Genomic DNA, 16902 nt, shown 5'->3' with positions numbered 1-16902 from the left:
AATAACGGCATCGAATTTGTGTACGTGTTACACCAATTGGTCACATCTTGGGCCGTCCTTCTTTTGGAACACAATACACAAAGTCTATCTGCAAAGCCTTTGTGCCCGCAATTTGAACATCTTCTTACTATCTAAGAGTTCCTTTTTCTTTTTTTAGTATAGAAGACGACACTTAGCATTATTGATGGCTTTCAGATTTTGTGGTAGTCGTGGGTACACAGAAACAGAGTGGACAGGGGAAGTTTGAGGCCTACCACCAGATTGTTGTTGCCCAAAATCCACAATTTTCAACTACTACCAAGTGATTTATTGTACTTTTGATGGCTTCCTTCTTTCTCAAGCCTTAAAAAAGAAAAGGTTCATATTCCGAGCTTCCCTTTTCAACCGGACCTGTTGCTGGTTATTGCAAAGGTGGACTTAGTTAATTATGTCATTCTTGGTTGAGGTGTTCTTTTAAATTTCATCGTATCATACTTAGCTTTATATGTTTGCCAGTAAAGGCTGCAGCGTACCATAGAATCCGAAAATTACAGTGTATGGGTATTCAAAATTGTCCATGTCTAGACTGTCCCTTTTCAGAATTGAGTAGAAAAAAGGTCTTGGTAGGTCGACCCTTTTGCAAATTCGAATGCCCAAAATAACTGAAGAAAGTTTTTGAAATTCTACTAACAAATGGATGCCTCATGGAAAAGTATCAAAAGAAGGTCATTGTTAGAGAGCGCAAATTGACGTGCAGTGAAAAAATTCTTGGCTACAATCTGCAATATCACAATGTGATCCTGGTGCCTGCAAAAAACAAACACCACGCTGAAAGAATCTTAATATTTTCATATCATTTATTTAGTGCTGCAGCGTAGAACATGTCACCGAAATTGAAATATTTTGGTTTGCCATTTACATGCTTTCTTCTATAACGTTTCAAAACGTGCAACGTGATTCTTTTGAGAAAGAAGTGCTGGTAAAATATTGCCAAATTTTCCTGCGCCTAGATTGTCTTAAGAAGGAGACTTCTTACTCTTGCTGGCCATTTTTTGGTCACGCTCACCAGCATGAGTTGTCTGATCACCACAAATGTCGGCCATGTTCGAGCCATCTAATCGTGTTGATTGGACAGCTCATATTGTATATTATATCATTTATAATAAGTAAAGTTGGTTCTCATTTCTTGGAGGAAAGTAATATCTAAATTTAGCCGGTTCTGATGGCTGTTCTTCACATTCAGTATACGCTTAGTTGCGTGAATTTAAAGTTCCTACGGAAAATAACATGGTTTTTTATAACTTTCGGGCGTAAGGAGCCATAAAAATTCAAAGTTTGATATTGATACATGAAAGTTCATTCTTGAATTGAAAACATATCACGAATGAGAATGGCTCTTTATCAATCAACCATGTAAACCACATTCCAATGGCGTTTGCAGCCAGAGATATTTGAAAAATTTTAGCCTTTAAATACATACTGAAATGATTGGGAGGCACAAAGCAAATGATTATGTGAATAAATAAAATTGTGGCCAGGACTGTGTGGGCAACTGCCCACACAAGCCCACATGCAGCGTTGCCACTGCCACATTCACATCTTCAAAATTTCGCAAAACAACTCAAAGCCATGATTATCCAGAGGGTACTTGGATACGTGCAGTCCTATACATGAGCATTTTACAGAATCCCAGCTTAATCTTATTGAGGAGGTGATTATAATTTATAAGTATGACAGGTTGAACTTAGCGCAAGCCTGGGCTACTGTCAAGGGGGCAAACTAATGCTACCACCCTGAGAGTGGTTTCTCTATTCCATATGGTCTGCAGACTAATCTCTTCAATAATCAAGTTATTGGTGAGGACAATTGACCACTAAACCACACTATTGAAATGCAAAATAACAACAGAGCTAGCAAAGAATCAATGCCGGGTCTTATACAACAAAAATCAACACAAACCCCAAAACTCAAAACCCCAAATCATCACCTCCTTCTCTCTTCATGTCTCCACCTCCTCATCATCTGCAAAAGAATCTCATTCCAAGTGTCAATGGCGCCGGGCAGGCACCAATGCACACAGTCATTCTGCACCCTATCCTTGAACCCGCCATTGAAGGGGGAGGCATGCATGTAAGGCCCAGGGTGTGCATCAGGCCTCATCATGGCGAGATTGGTCACATCTAATACCTCAAAATTTGCACCTTTCCTCTTGAAACTCTCAACCTCTTCAACCTCAACCTTCCTCATCTCCTTGTCCATCCACTGCAACTCCTTCTCCCCTTCCTTGTAGGGCACCTTCCTGTCACATGCCCCTGCCTTATCCCACTCCCCATCAAAATGGGCAGGCGAAAAAGTAGTCACTACCACCTTCATCTCCCTTCCATTCTCCACAATGGCACCAAGGCTTGTTCTCAAGACCTTCCTCAAGACCCCAAAGAACCCGATCTCAGTATGGTTCAGTCCAGGGCAATAATGGCAGCCCACTGCTTCATCCCCCTCAAAGTACACGGCAGGATGCAGAAACCAGTGTCCCATAGAGAAGAGAACCATGTCTGCAGTCTTCAACTCCTCCGCCCATCTGGCGTCCACGACGTCCAAGAAGAGCCTGTTGTAGTTGTAGTCGTTGTCCTTCTCTACGCCTTTGACCAGAAATGGAGACCAGAGCACCGAGATTGTGAGGTTGTGGGAGGGGAAGACCCAGGTCCTGAACTTGCGGGTGTGGTCGAAGGCGGTGAGGACGGGCTGGGATAGGGTGGAGAGGAGGCAGAGGAGGGACTCGAGCTGGTTCCTGGCCATGGAGTCGCCGACGAAAAGGAGCTTCTGGTTGGCGGTGAGGGAGAGAAATGTGGCGGGATCGAACCTGGGGAGGGTGCAGTTAGAGGGACGCCACTGCCAGTAGAGGTAGCCGGTGTCTGGCCGGCCATGGCCCACGCAGTTCTGGCCCTCGCTGATGGTCTTGCACGTTGTCTCGTCGTAGAGTGGCGGCGTTGGGTCGTGGATCCATTGGCCCATGGAGAAGTCGCAGTGTTGCAGGCTCTCCCTATTCTTCGTCTGCTCATGATATCCTGCAACACATTCAGCGGTTGGTGACCATATGTGAGAGAGAAAGAGAGAGAGATGCGAATCTTAAGAACAAAAATCTTCAGTGTCGGTTAGAAAATTAATGAATACGAAAGAACATTTCAGAGAATAAATTTTTTATGTTCTTTTTTCAAACTCCCACCTATGTAGCTATCATGCTCAGGAATGCAGAAATATATTCCTACAACAGTTCTTTAATATGTTGATATAATATTTTTCTGAAACTTACAAAACTTAGAGTATTTAATTACCATGGATGTTAAATTCGAGGTTATGATTTAACAAAAGGTTGAATTTCAATTCATAGTCTAGCAGAATATGGAATTAAGAGCTTTAGATTCAAAATCACTATATGTCTCAAATTTACAGATTTCAAGTGAGAGGGAAGGGGTCTGACTTGTGATCCATTGATTTCAAGATGCAAGGTTTGCAAATTCATAGCATTATCCTTGTATCCTTCAAATACAAGATTCAAATATTCTTTGTAGAAACTAAAAATTTATAATGTTAATTAAATCTAACATTATAAGAACACAGATCACCTTTGAGCCTTAGATATGAAGTAAACAAATGCACATTTAGGGTGCATTCGATTACCTCACGAAATCTATCCTAAACTCTTGATCCATAACAAGGATTTGAAATCTCATTTCTGAATGATGAATGAATTTCACTATAGTTTTGTAAACCATGCATTTTGAATCCACGGGTTTAAGAGCTAGACAATGGCCACCTCAAACTTAAGATTGTTAAGTCAATAGTGCATTAGAACCATGAATTCAAAAAATATACCTCTTCTTAGAGGAGACCTTCGGATATAAAACTAGAGTACTAATCAAGGCCTTAAGAAAACTTAGATTACAATGTACAGTTAAAACTTAAAACAACTTAAAAGAACTTAAAAAGTAGATGATCATGCTAAATGTAATTTAACAGGCATGCGGGCAAAATTCTTATGTATTTGCATCAAATGCAGAAAAACCAGGTCCGGCTACATGTGCACCACCCTTCTCTTACCATCCATCCGGTCGGTAACATATGAAAGAGAGAGAGAGAGAGAGAGAGAGAGAGAGAGAGAGAGAGAGAGAGAGAGAGAGAAAGAACCTTGTCTGCCATGATCAAAGTTGGGAGAGGCCAGCAATGTTGAGCATGACAAGAAGTAACAGCGTAGGATGACGATGGGAACGATGCAGTAGAGAGCCCAAACAAAGTGCTTCCTTGAAAGTGTTTTAGCCGCAGCAGCATAATTTCCTGCAGCTCTCCTCTTCAGGTCCCTGAACGTGATACCTCCCATCTTCTTCTTCTTCTTCTTTTTCTTTCTATTTCTTCCTTTTTCACCACTTCTCTCCCGGCCACCATCTTCATCCTTTCCTACCTCTCTTCTTCTCTCTAGACCTTAACGATCCACCTCGCCGTCCAAGTTTTTCGAATAAAAAATGCCGGAAGAAAGATTAAATTACAGTAAAGAAACATATAAAATGGCAATCTTCGTCTCACGTATACAGTGGGTCGATCGCCACGAACTAAATAAAATATATATTTATATATGGGAAATCTCATGTGGATTTCCTTGAGTTTATTACGTAGAACACGTTCATTTATTCGCTTATTTTTAGTAAAATCTTCTCCGGATGGTCCGCATTGCTTATTCTCAACAGTAGCAGGCGCGCATTTATTTATTTTTTCTACTTAATTATACTTCGTAATTGTTTTTGTTTTTTGTTTCGGGTGTCAAAATTTTAATGGTGCGAACGTCACGGACTTGGTCGTCTTAGATCAACTTAGTTTAAATTCTATAAGAATTTTATAATGAAGAGAAAATCGACAACGTAAATCTCTGAAATTTTTGAATTAGCTTAAAGAAAATCTCATTTGCACATGCAAATAAGCTGGACCAAAGACTGAAATGATTTCAGAGGCTTCTCACTGTCGAGATCACATTTGTGGAGTTTCAATGACGATTAAAATCATATTCGTGTGGCGTTCAAATAAATCTGATCCAAAACATAGCATACTCCAAATAAATCGGATTCTCTTATATATGATGATCCAAACACCATACCATATGAGCAAATCGATACGGCATCAATACGGTTATCTAGAACACTGCACTAACAATTGAACCACGCAGTCCTAATCTATTACACTTTTTTTATGTACCAAACAATTTGACCGAACAATGCACACGTAGCTAGGGCACATGCATGTGCATGCATTCACTCTTGTGCACTATATGTACACACACACACACACATATATATATATATATATATATATATATATATATAGGTAGACATGCACAAACAGACATGCACACATTTTCTACACTAGAAGTACATGGAAGATAGGTAGACTGTACAAATTAAGAAACAAACTAAACATTGGAGGGTTTTATTTTAAGAAGAATGTGGGCGTATGCAGAGGTGGAGTCAGGAGTTTTTTGTTGTAGGGGCCAAACTATAGTTTCAAATTTTTAACAAGAGCCGAAATAAAATTTTTTAAATTTTATATGTATATTAAACTAAAATTTTTTAGATTTACATATAAACTTTTAAAGTCTTTTAAAGTTTTCAAAATCTGAAGGGGGATCAAAATCCCTGCAGGCCCCCCTTCCCTCCGCCTATGGTTGTATGTAGTTCAAGCAACCAACTCCTTCACCTCATTTTTCTAATGGCTAATGGCCACATGAAGGGCCACTGCTTCTCACGCAGAATCAGGCCAAGAAATTAATGGGCTCACACTTTCCCATCTCCTAAATTTATAAAATTATTCAGCTCTATGACGTGCATGGCACTTCTTTGTCTTTGATAAGGGAACGGGTCGGATTTATATAATATACTATGCAGATCAGATCTGATACGGCCTTATGAACTCCAATTAATCTGACCTTTTTGCAACCTTAATGAAGCTCTTGCTTGGCAATGACTTATTTTTATTCTACATGAACATACAGATTGTAAAATTATTTATTTATTTATTTATAAATTTATTTATTTATCCAAAATTGAGGCTCATCCATTCTCCACATAGCTTGCATAATTAGAACAAATTACCTGCCACCAATTTGACTTGTGCATGTTACGCGTTGTTTTCTAAGATATTTGTAGGGTTTCTAGCATTTTTATTTTTTTTTGAAAATGAACATAAAATAGTGATTCCGTCAAATGCCTTTGCTTTCATTGTGAAATATGGGAAGAAATATATTTGCATCCAAAATCGAGATTTTCAACTACAATTGTTGATTCAGTAGACATATTCGATAGAGTAATCTGATCTGATTGCCTTTGTATCTGAGATTGGACGCAAGGATATCAATGGCTCGAACTTTATACGAGATTGATGAATTAAAAGCTGAAATCAAGCTGTTGGTTTCCACCAGAAAATTCTCATCCCAATTAGCAATTGGATGCGGATAGGTACAGTATTCTTCTCATGACTGATAGCCATCTCATTTTCAAGTTAATTTGAGTCCGACTATGATTAATTGCAATTTGAATCGGATCCCAACTCAATTTATCAAATACGGGCCCGAATCTACTGATACGATACAAATAAATCGATCTGATTCAATTTGTCATCCCGTGAAAACGTGCAATAGACATTGGATCTGATTCACTCTTCTGTACTTCAAGGTGAAGTTTAACTGTCAGAGGGATTGCTGTACATATTCTCAAGGGAAATATATGATTGGTCTCAAATAATAGGATGTCAACGGCAGATACTCACTAAGACCTGACTCACATACTAGTAAGGTTGTGCATTGACCAAGTGGTGCCTGGGCCTAGGCCTGGGTTTTGGGAGAGACATACGTGCTGAAAGTTTGCTGGTTAGTGCGATTGTGGATTGTGGATGTAATGGTGGATGTGTGACACTCTAGTTAACTTTTCACCCTTCTAAAGCAGTCATAGCCACGAACTCAAGGATAGGAGAAAAAAAGAAGGGGCTTCGACCTCTTGTAAGTGTTTACCTTTCCACCAAAGCTTGACCTGAACTCAAGGATAGGAGGAAAAGAGAAGTAGCTTCAGCCTCTTCGGGTATCTGCCTCTCCACCAAGTCCTGACCTGAACTCAATACCCAAAAAAAAAAAAAGACTGAATTTGATCAGCAGTACCATTGTCTGACCTTGGTTGATGGGTCAGATCTGTTTATAGATCGCCGGCCAGATTACCAGATTAATCCCAAGTAAGTCAGATTTAGATAAACTTTAATTTTTTTTGTCTGAAGGAAACTTTTACGATATTATATTAATTTAGATGTTTCAACCAGGCCAGGTCAGGAAACCAGGATGCCGAACAATCAAGCTGTGATTGTGTCAATGCTCGCTGACTTGAGCTCGGTTGAGTCGGCCTGTTGAGATCAGGCTGAGCACAGACGACAACCAGGTGCAGTCCTAAGCCTGGCCACCGTGCAGCCCTGCGCAGTTGGGGAAGAGTTTGAGGCGCATAGTGAGCTGGATCGCTTTAAGAACGTGATCTGGAAGATTATTATTTGCCCAATTGTGATTCCTCTTTATTATTGACAATAGAGATGCACGATGAGCAGAATTGGGGACTAATGAGGAGCTCTCCTCAAGCTCGGTTCAAACTTATACATTTGCTTGATTCTATCTTATATATATGTGTGTGTGTGTGTGTGTGAGAGAGAGAGAGAGAGAGAGAGAGCCACAAAGAGAGAGAGAGGGAACCAACAGTCCATGCCAGTTAAAGGGCTTTAAATTGCCCCAAGAAGTTCTCTAGTTTGTTCTTATTCCCAAAAGTTTGAAACTCTAATAGTCCCAACATTGAGTGAAATTCAATTCACCAAGATGATACATATAAATACATCAATTGCTCTTTCTCTTCTATCAAGTACTTAAAAGAATGGTATAGCAAGAAGCCAAACTCCCCACAACTCCCAAAACATCCCTTCTCCCCTTCCCCCTCTGGAACCAGTTCTCTGCACATAGTTCATTAAAATCACTGTTTTGTTCAGCTTAATTTGCGGAGAAACCACTCTTGAAATCAAAGACTACCTGTTGGCGCTGGCGCCGATCTTTAAGAAACTCTCTTCATGGCCTCCAGAAGCATCTCATTCCATGCATCAATTGGCCCAGGCAAGCACCAGTGCACACAATCACTGCGGTTGACATACTCATATCCTCCCCAATGCTTGTCTGGATGCCCATCTGCCCTCACCAACATGCTCTCAGTCACATCCAAAACCTCTATTCTTCTTTTCTTCCTGCCCCCTTTCCTCACTCTCTCTAACTCTTCAATCTGGGTGTTCCTTACCCTCCAATCCATGCCCTCTAGGTCCACACTCTCCTCACCCAGGGGCATGGTCTTGTTGCACCCTCCACCACCATTCCATGCGCCATTCTCAAAATGGGACGGACTAAATGTCCTCAAGAATGTAACCAGCCCATCTTTGCACTCCTTACACTCATCTATCAACTTGAGTGCAGTCCTAAAGGCCCTTCCCAGCCCATACTCCAACCCCAGGTCCACCATGTTCTTGTCCTCGACGCCGCCATCGCCGCCACAGTACAAGCAGCCGACGCACTTCTGGCCCTTGTAGAAGTACGATTTGCGGAAGAACCAGTGTCCATTGGAGAGTACAATGTAGTCCAAGTCATGGATTCGCCGAGCCCAATTCATGTCTGGCTTGTTGATATAAATGTTGGTGTGATCTATGTCATAAGGTCCATTTCTGGTTATCTCTTCAACTTGCACCAGGAATTTGCTCCAAAGCACAATGAGGGTGAAGTTGTGGGAGGGGAAGAACCAGTACCTGTCCCTGTCTTCTGCATCCTTGTAGATGTCTTGGGGAGTCTCTACCTGAAAATATACATCCGGTCGCATGATAAGGTTGACTGTAACTCTATGGTGGTAAATGTTACACAAGCACACAGTTGTTCAACTTCTTTAGCCCATAAATTAGTTTCTAACATAAGAAATTTTCTAACATAAGAAATTGCACTTAAGATGTGAGACACAGTTGCATTCCTTGATAGCATACAATCTAGCACCCAGGCCTCCTAAACCTATACCGACTTTGATTTGGGTATCCATTGAATTTGAAGCTTAATTGACCAGCAGGACCTAGTCAGAACTCGATGTAAGCTTGTGAAGTCACAGGATATATATATATATATATATATATATATATATATATATATATATATATATCGAGTTGCATTATCTCACATGTGATATCAAAGTGAGTGCAGTACTCTTTTTAAATAAAAAAAGAGTACATTGGATCTCCAAACGGAAGTTCTTTTAATCAGAAATCAAAACATCCCATGTGAAATCTCAAGAGCAATTTTCGGCGATCTTCTCGAGCTAGAACTATTATGTCAATCATATTCAAAGATGTCGTTAGCCAAGAATAGACCTGTTTGGAAGGAAAAAAGGTGGCTGTATCTGTTTGCCCCATGCGGCTATTGCAAGGTAGGCTGGTGAGTGTAACATCTCAAACATTAGGTCAGCTTTTTGGAGGTAGCCGACAACAACTAGGCATTTTGAGAATTCAAAGAAGACTATTCCACTTTGGACGTTTTTTCTCGTCGACAAGAACTAGGCATTTTGAGAATTCAAGGAAGACCATTCCATTTTGGACGTTGTTTTTCGTCTTCGATTTAAACGTTCAGATTGGGGATTTAAACCAGCTATGAATGGTCAAAGGAATACGTTTTCATTACATTTTATCTATCAAGCTCACATCTAGCTAACTGGAAACGTGGTTCAGAATTTTGGAACTTAAATTCAGAGATATTTGATGTAACAATGAACCTATGAATATTGCACCACTAAAATTCAAGATTTAAAAGACTACCATCTGGAATCAAGCCTATAAAGTTTGACCTAAGATACTTAAGATGGAGAGAGAGAGAGAGAGAGAGAGAATACCTGAGAGAGAAGGCAAAGAAGTGACTCCATTTGGTTTCTGGCAACCGAGTCACCGATGAAAGCTAGCTTTTTGCCTTGAACTAGGCTCAAGAAGGTGCTGCCATCAAACCTAGGGAGCTCACATGCATTAGGTTTCCACCTCCAGTTCAAGTAATATTGGTCTGGTCTGCCACTGCCCTGGCAGTTCTTTGAAGATGGTAGGGTTGGGCAGCTCCAGTTCGTGTACATTGGCCCTTTTGGATCCCATACCCAATGGCCATTGAAGATATCACACTCCCCTCCTGGAACGGCACAATAATAACAGAAAAGATGAAACTGCGTGAATCTAATGACGTGCAAGTTACCTAAAAGGCCATGATCATGGCGACTTCTATCATATTATAGTCGTCGTCGATCGACATGGAACAATATTAACAAAACAAAAACGAAGAACCATGACCGTGAAGACTAGCTGCCACTCTGATGATAATCGCTGTACATCGACTCCTGCTCAATCTATTTTACACAATTTCCTTGCCATGGTGGCGTTAGATCATGTCAGGTAGATAAGATTGTACGAAAAAGGTATTTTGGTCGACAGAGGACTTGAATAAATAAGCAATGTTTGATAGTGAATGAAAACTCAGAAAAAGAATTCTATTGATGCTCATATTACAAAAAATTGATGCTTTCTTTTTTCTGTGGAGCAAAAGTTTGATCTGTAGCGAAATGTTACAAAGATAACCGTATATGCAACGGACGTGTTGGAAATGAAGAAAACAAAATTTGGGCATGCATGCATATGATTATGCGACCTAATGTCAAGCCAGATGACTGCGGAAGAGAAAGAAATTCCTTGTTGAAGAAGATAATCTAAATATAAATTCATGTGGAGAGAGAGAGAGAGAGAGAGAGAAAGAGGAAGTGGTTCAAATGCATGCATGAAACGCACGGAAAGGAGGGAAATGAGAAATAGCCATGATCATGCTGTTCACACCTCTGGTTGTTTGCTGCTGCTTCAGGCCGATCATCGTGAAGTTTGGCCATAGAGAATTCTGAAAGTACAAGGCAAAAACACCCGTGGCGCAGAAAACACAAAGGCCGAACCTCAACACTCTCGCATCCCTGCGAGAAATTTCCCAACCAAATATCTGCTTGTTCTTCTTAGTCTGATTCTCTTCGGAAAAAGAAGCGCTCCCCATCTCTCAGGGGAGACAGAGAGAGAGAAAGAGAGAGAGGGATGTGCTTTTCTTCCTTCTCTCTTTCGAAAGAAAGGGAAGTATGAATATGTTGAATGAAAAGATTGAGAGAAATTGATTAATGTAGTACCTCATACCTGCCTTTTAGGAAGAGGGACGAGCTAATAGCTTGCTTGCTTGCTAGCTAGATAGAAATCTAGTAATGGGCAGGGATGCTTCCCTTGTAATTTGGACCAGGATTTAGAGAGAGAAAGTGAGTGCAGTTGGCGTTGAAACGTACAGGGTAATTAGCTTTTATTGGTCTTCTCTACTTCGGTCATCAAAATTTCCCCTGGTTTACCGGCGGTGATTGAAGTTTGGATTTCTTGCATCATTTGGGCCAAACGGCCACCTGTATTTCCTAGCCTGGTGTTTCCATGCCACTTTTGGATCCTCTCGAAGGGAAGAAGAACTATTATGCATCGCGCCGAGGTTGGGCGGTTACCCAAGGAACTCATGGGCGCCGTTTTCCACGGAAATCCTGCGGCTGCGAGGCAAACGTGGGAGCCGCTTTCCATGGGAAAAGAATTCCCTCCGCAACCATCCTCGACCCATTTTCAACGGTCCACCCTTCCTATAACCAGGTGGGTTCCTTTCTGGCCAAAGCCGTTTCCTGAGAGGGCCGGCGGTGGTTGGTGTCGGCCTCGCGTGGAAGAAGGCGCCGCCACTGCCGCAGTTCTCCTCCACACGAGGCAAACGCGTCATTTCGTTTCCAATTTCAATGGCGTGCCATGAAAATCATCTTCTGCATGTTCCCTTTCTTTCATCTGAACGCCAACCATTTCTTCTGGCATTCCACAAAGGGCTTCCCAGCTTTCTCTAGGAACTTTTTCTTCCGGCCTGCCTTTTGTCTAAATTTATAAAAAAAAAGTCAAATTTTTGTAATTTTTTAATAATCGTTAAATGTTTAGTTAAGAGTTGTCAAAGAAAAACTTAAACACAACTTTCATTTTAAACAAACTTTTTATTTACTTGAACAATATAAAATATTGAGACAATAAGAATGGAATTTAGAGGTAGAGGACAACATATGAAAAAAAATTGCATCTAATGTTTTTTGTGCCTCAAGTTAACTAAGCTTCACTTTCCATAAAAAATGTAGCCATGATTAAGAAAATTATGAAAACAGTCTTTCTTAATTGTTATAAACAAATATAAACAAAAACTGGGGACAAGAATGAAAACTTTATTCTTTGTTCAGAATTCATTCACTCTGACCCACTTTTAACGTTACCGTGATCAGCAAAATAAGCTACCAAAAGTTTTCAAAATACAACTTTTATATATATTATGAAAATTGAATAGTAACTATAGGTTTTCAGAATCACCTAATCATTTAATTAGGTCTGTTCGTTTTAACATGATGGAGAGTTAAAGAGACAAACAAAAAGAAAAAAATGGGTATTTTTAGTGTTCTAATATTAATTCACACATTTTTTCCGACCTTGATTACATGGTTGGATATGAACAGTTAAAATCATCATCACTCTTCACACACACACATATATATATATTATAGACCTTCTTCCTTTATAAGAGACCATGAGCCATGGGATAGAAACAACCAAAATATGAATTATGGTTGAAAGGGAGACCCCAAGAGAAATTATTTTTGCTTTGTAATCTTACCAAATTACTTTTTCAATAAAATGTAGAAACACGTTGTAGGCAATAAATATTTCCAAAATTTGTTGCTTACGTGACTATTCTCATGAAGGGACTTCGTCTAAATTGAAATTTTACTATATATTAACATCTAAATTGCAAATTTTCCTCTTCCCCTTCTCTCCAAAGCAAATCATGGCAAACATAGGCAGAAACGCTACCTGATTCAAATCAAATACTCAAATAAGTTAAAACTTAAAACAAAATCTAGTACTTCAACTGATATGTACTTGAATCACTTTTCCCCTCTAACAAAAACATCGTGTACCAAGCTAGCTTCAAATTACTTAGTGGGACATCACATTCCTATTCTATGATTGAAGTGAAATATGCTCAATGCTCAAAGTACTTGTTTCAAAGTACTTAGTGGGACATTCACATTCCTATTCTATGATTTAAGTGAAAGATGCTTAAAGCTCAAAGTACTTATTTCAAATTACTTAGTGGGACATTCACATTCCTATTCTATGATTGAAGGGAAATATGCTCAAAGTATTTATTTGGAGAAGTATAATCCAACTAACATGTCACATAGCTGGTTGGGTAGAAGGCGCATATTAAGTGTGTAACTCTCTTATTGCCTTTGGGAGTTAGGGCTGAAGGGCAGTAACTAAAGTAAATCTGAGTCAAAGTTAACATCGATCCGTGCCAGATCTAGTCGAACTTCAACTAGTATTACGGCTAATTGGTTGAATATCAGGTTTAAATCAGCGTGGTAAAAGTTGGTTCTTCATTTGAATAGGTGAGCTGCAGATTCAGTGAATCAGATCGTTTGGAAACTCAGACGAATCAATTCTAAATCGCAAAAAAAATATTTGGTCTATCGAGTTTAGCTGACATTGTCAAAGCTCGAGACGAGCAATCCAGGAGTCGAGTCGTGCTCGAGATGAACAGGCTCGATTCTGCTTATGTTCAGCCCTATGTAGAAGTGAGCGGCATTGGAGAATTCAAAAATAGGAGTCTGGTTTTTAGTATGAGGGCCACAAATTTGGCTTTGTACAAAGAAACCACAATCATAATCAGTACTTAAGGGAAATTAAAAGAAGGAATATAGGGAATCTTGCCTTATATTCTCTTTTTATCAAGAATGCATCTTGACCAAGGAGTAGCTCAGTGGGAAGAAAACACTGACCTCCCAGAGGACTTAATTCTTTGTCATACCTTGATGGTTGGTGGCTTAGAGAGGTTTGAAAGTATAATGCTAATATCAAACAACAGACAATGGCTTGGTAGGCTCCGGACAACGTTGGAAGACGTTGCCCTTCTCAGAGATGGCAAATTGATTGTGGCAACTCATTTCATAGAGTTTACACCATGCTCATGTTATTCTGTTTCTATTAATGCAAAATATGTAAATTGGGTTCCTGTAGCTTTTTTGGTTTCCGCTTGCTTACTGCTTTCCTATCGGGTCTGTTTTAGCTCTTTATTGTAGAGTGATTGCCGTTTTTGGTTGCACATATTTGCTGTTGAAATAAAACGTTAGGGGGCCTCTCCCCCGCAGGGTTGTTGCCGAAGAGCCTTATTTTCCAGACTGTCTGCAGTTCCCACAACCAAGCTGCTCTCATAATCAGACACTATTCATTAAGTTCACTTCTAACCAAGAGACATTCTCTTCAACATGAGACATATTCATGTTCCAACATTTCCTGGTAAGAATATAGAGGCAATATTTTTTTCTTCATGAAGCATCTGCAATTCCCACAAGCAAATTGGTCTTCTGAAGACCAAGCACCAAACCACTTACTGGGCCTCAACCAAAAGTAAGCTTTGACGGCCATGCCTTACAAAAACACCATGAAAAAACTTAAAATTTAGTGGCGAAACCAGGATTTTTTGACTGAGGGACACTAATTCAAAAAAACTTAAGATCTGTCAGATATATAATAAATAACGACGGACCCATATGTGAACTGGTTGGCATTGTCCACACCAGCTCACAAAATTTCAAGTTGATGTCTCAACAATTTGCCTTTTTTGTATATATTAGTGCTTCTAAGAATCCAAAATTGTTTGAATTAGTATCCTTCAGACCAAAATTTCTAGCTCTGCTACTGATATAAACTTTGATTTTTCTGAAATCCTTTTATTCTGGGTAACGAAGAACTTATCACTCTTAATTCTTAGGTTCAGGAATTCCTCTATAACTAAAGCGACACAGTAAAAGCCTTTTCCATTTCTCTATTGTATAATTCTTAAAGTCCAAGCTCATGTCGGTGCTTGATGTGAAATTCCAATGCATGTCAGGCAGTAGACTGGTTTTACCCATGATTATTCAAGAGTTTTGATGCCCATGACATTCAAAACAGTGACAATCTGCACATACCAGCCACTGGCCTGAGGCAGTTATATCAAACACCCTCTAAAGCTCCATTAATATCAAATTGTATACTGCCTTTTCCCCTCTTTCACTTTAGTTTTTGATAACAGCGACCTCGGACCCATCCACCCAAACTAGATAGTAGTGGGTGCATTGAATCAGTAGCAGAGCTATGTGTGGGCTGGTGTGGGCACACACACCAACGGCACATCCCGTGAAAAACTCCATTGTAGTGAACCCTGAATCAGGGTCCAGCCACATATGGTGCCCACACTAGACAAGAGGGTCAGCGACTCAAATGCCCTTTATTCAAACAAATGCTCGCTAAACGCAGTGAAAATATTTCCTCATGAGTGTTGTAAGCGTCTAAATCGCGGTCTGTTGAGAATCTCAAGTTGAAACGTGCACTTCAATGCTGAAAACTAGAAGTTCTTTTTTCTGTCGAATAAAATGCAGGTGAAGCACTGGTACTTTTAATGGATTTTGGTAGCTGCATAATCAGAAGCTTAGAAGGATCCATGGAAGATCAATATCCAAATTAAAGTCGCCAACAGTGCCGTTTCTTTTGCTGCCGAGACAAAGGAGAGACTCTACAGATGAACACACGAAGACGGTAGACAATTTTGTAAACAAGGGAAACTCACTCACACCACCGATCATTCCATCGAACGTAACTTCTCCAATCTTTAAGGAAACAAGAAAAAGCTAACAAATTTTGAAATTTTCTTTAGAAGATTTAACAGCACTTAACTGACCCTGTAAAGCAGACGAGAACAGCTATCTGCTTGCATATTCAAGCTTGCGGAACGAAGTTCACCAAGACTGCAACCAACAACGGCTGTGAAGTTCTTCACTTTTCCAACAAACAGGTTCCTCAATATAAGCTCATTGTCTCATAGTATGCTTTAAAACATATTTTGTATCAAAGATTCAATGCAGGACAACTTATCGAAGAATTTGGTTGGAAATAAACTAGAAAAGCCTTCCTACTTTGAGAACGAAAGCATTCATAACCAACCAATTCACCTGGATATTAGAATTTAAATCCATTAATCTAAAGTAGCCTTAGGAGAGGAGAAAGGAGGAAAGCTTCTGCCTTTACTCAGGCAGTGGGATTTCCTACTCCTCACCCAAAGTGAAATTGCAGCTCGTTTAACTTCAAGTTTAACTCAATGTCTTAATGAGCTTCAACCTGGCAAGGTTTGTACTTTGTAGCTAGAGCATCTCTGGCTTGGATGCTCCGAGCTTGGCTCTGCCCAAAACTACCTGCCATGATTCCATATATGACCACAGAAAATAAACAATGCTACACACCTCGATGTAATTCTTATCATAGATACAAACGATATTTGTAGCTACATTGTTTTTAGATTTCAAATAGTGAGATTTTTCCTGATTTTAAAACAGAAATTAATTTTTCAAAAACAAAAAGAAAATTTCACAGTAGTTAGAATCTTAAACAATAAAATACAAAAATGTGAAACTAAAAAAAAAATCTGATAATTAAAAATGATAAAAATGAATAAAAAACACGAAAACATGTAGAAACATAAAAACGAAATAACACAAAAAAATGAAAAAAAAAAACATTATTTCACTTTTTTTTTTTGCTTTTGGCATTTTTTGAAAACCAACAGGTTCTCTTAACTAACCTGTTTTTAACTTTTTTAACGCGATTTTTTTTTTTGGGAGTACAAGGTAGGCCTCTGAAATTTGTCAGAAATATCTGTTTAGTAATGCTAGCTGCATACAT

At 39.5% G+C, this 16902-nt stretch overlaps 1 protein-coding gene across 1 annotated transcript; it reads right to left on the bottom strand.

Annotated features, from left to right (window-relative positions):
- Positions 1-1819: 1819 nt before the first annotated feature.
- On the bottom strand, positions 1820-11539 carry LOC116259637 (xyloglucan O-acetyltransferase 2-like). The gene is made up of 4 exons (XM_050079368.1): positions 10927-11539; positions 9951-10231; positions 8103-8876; positions 1820-3087 (listed from the first exon to the last, which is right to left on the bottom strand). The coding sequence occupies exons 1-4, from the start codon at positions 11129-11131 to the stop codon at positions 1963-1965; spliced, it is 2385 nt and encodes a 794-aa protein (XP_049935325.1). The 5' UTR covers positions 11132-11539; the 3' UTR covers positions 1820-1962.
- Between the last annotated feature and the right edge of the window lie 5363 nt (positions 11540-16902).

Source organism: Nymphaea colorata, chromosome 8 (genome assembly GCF_008831285.2).
Source record: "Nymphaea colorata isolate Beijing-Zhang1983 chromosome 8, ASM883128v2, whole genome shotgun sequence".
In the NCBI taxonomy this organism is placed as follows: domain Eukaryota; kingdom Viridiplantae; phylum Streptophyta; class Magnoliopsida; order Nymphaeales; family Nymphaeaceae; genus Nymphaea; species Nymphaea colorata.
This window is presented reverse-complemented; position numbering and strand designations above follow the sequence as displayed.

Coding starts and splice junctions, on each gene's coding strand:
- LOC116259637 (XM_050079368.1), bottom strand. CDS start 11,131: ATGGGGAGCGCTTCTTTTTCCGAAGAGAATCAGACTAAGAAGAACAAG. Junction 10,232..10,926: donor GCAGCAGCAAACAACCAGAG/GTGTGAACAGCA, acceptor GTGCCGTTCCAG/GAGGGGAGTGTGATATCTTC. Junction 8,877..9,950: donor TTCTTTGCCTTCTCTCTCAG/GTATTCTCTCTC, acceptor GTATATTTTCAG/GTAGAGACTCCCCAAGACAT.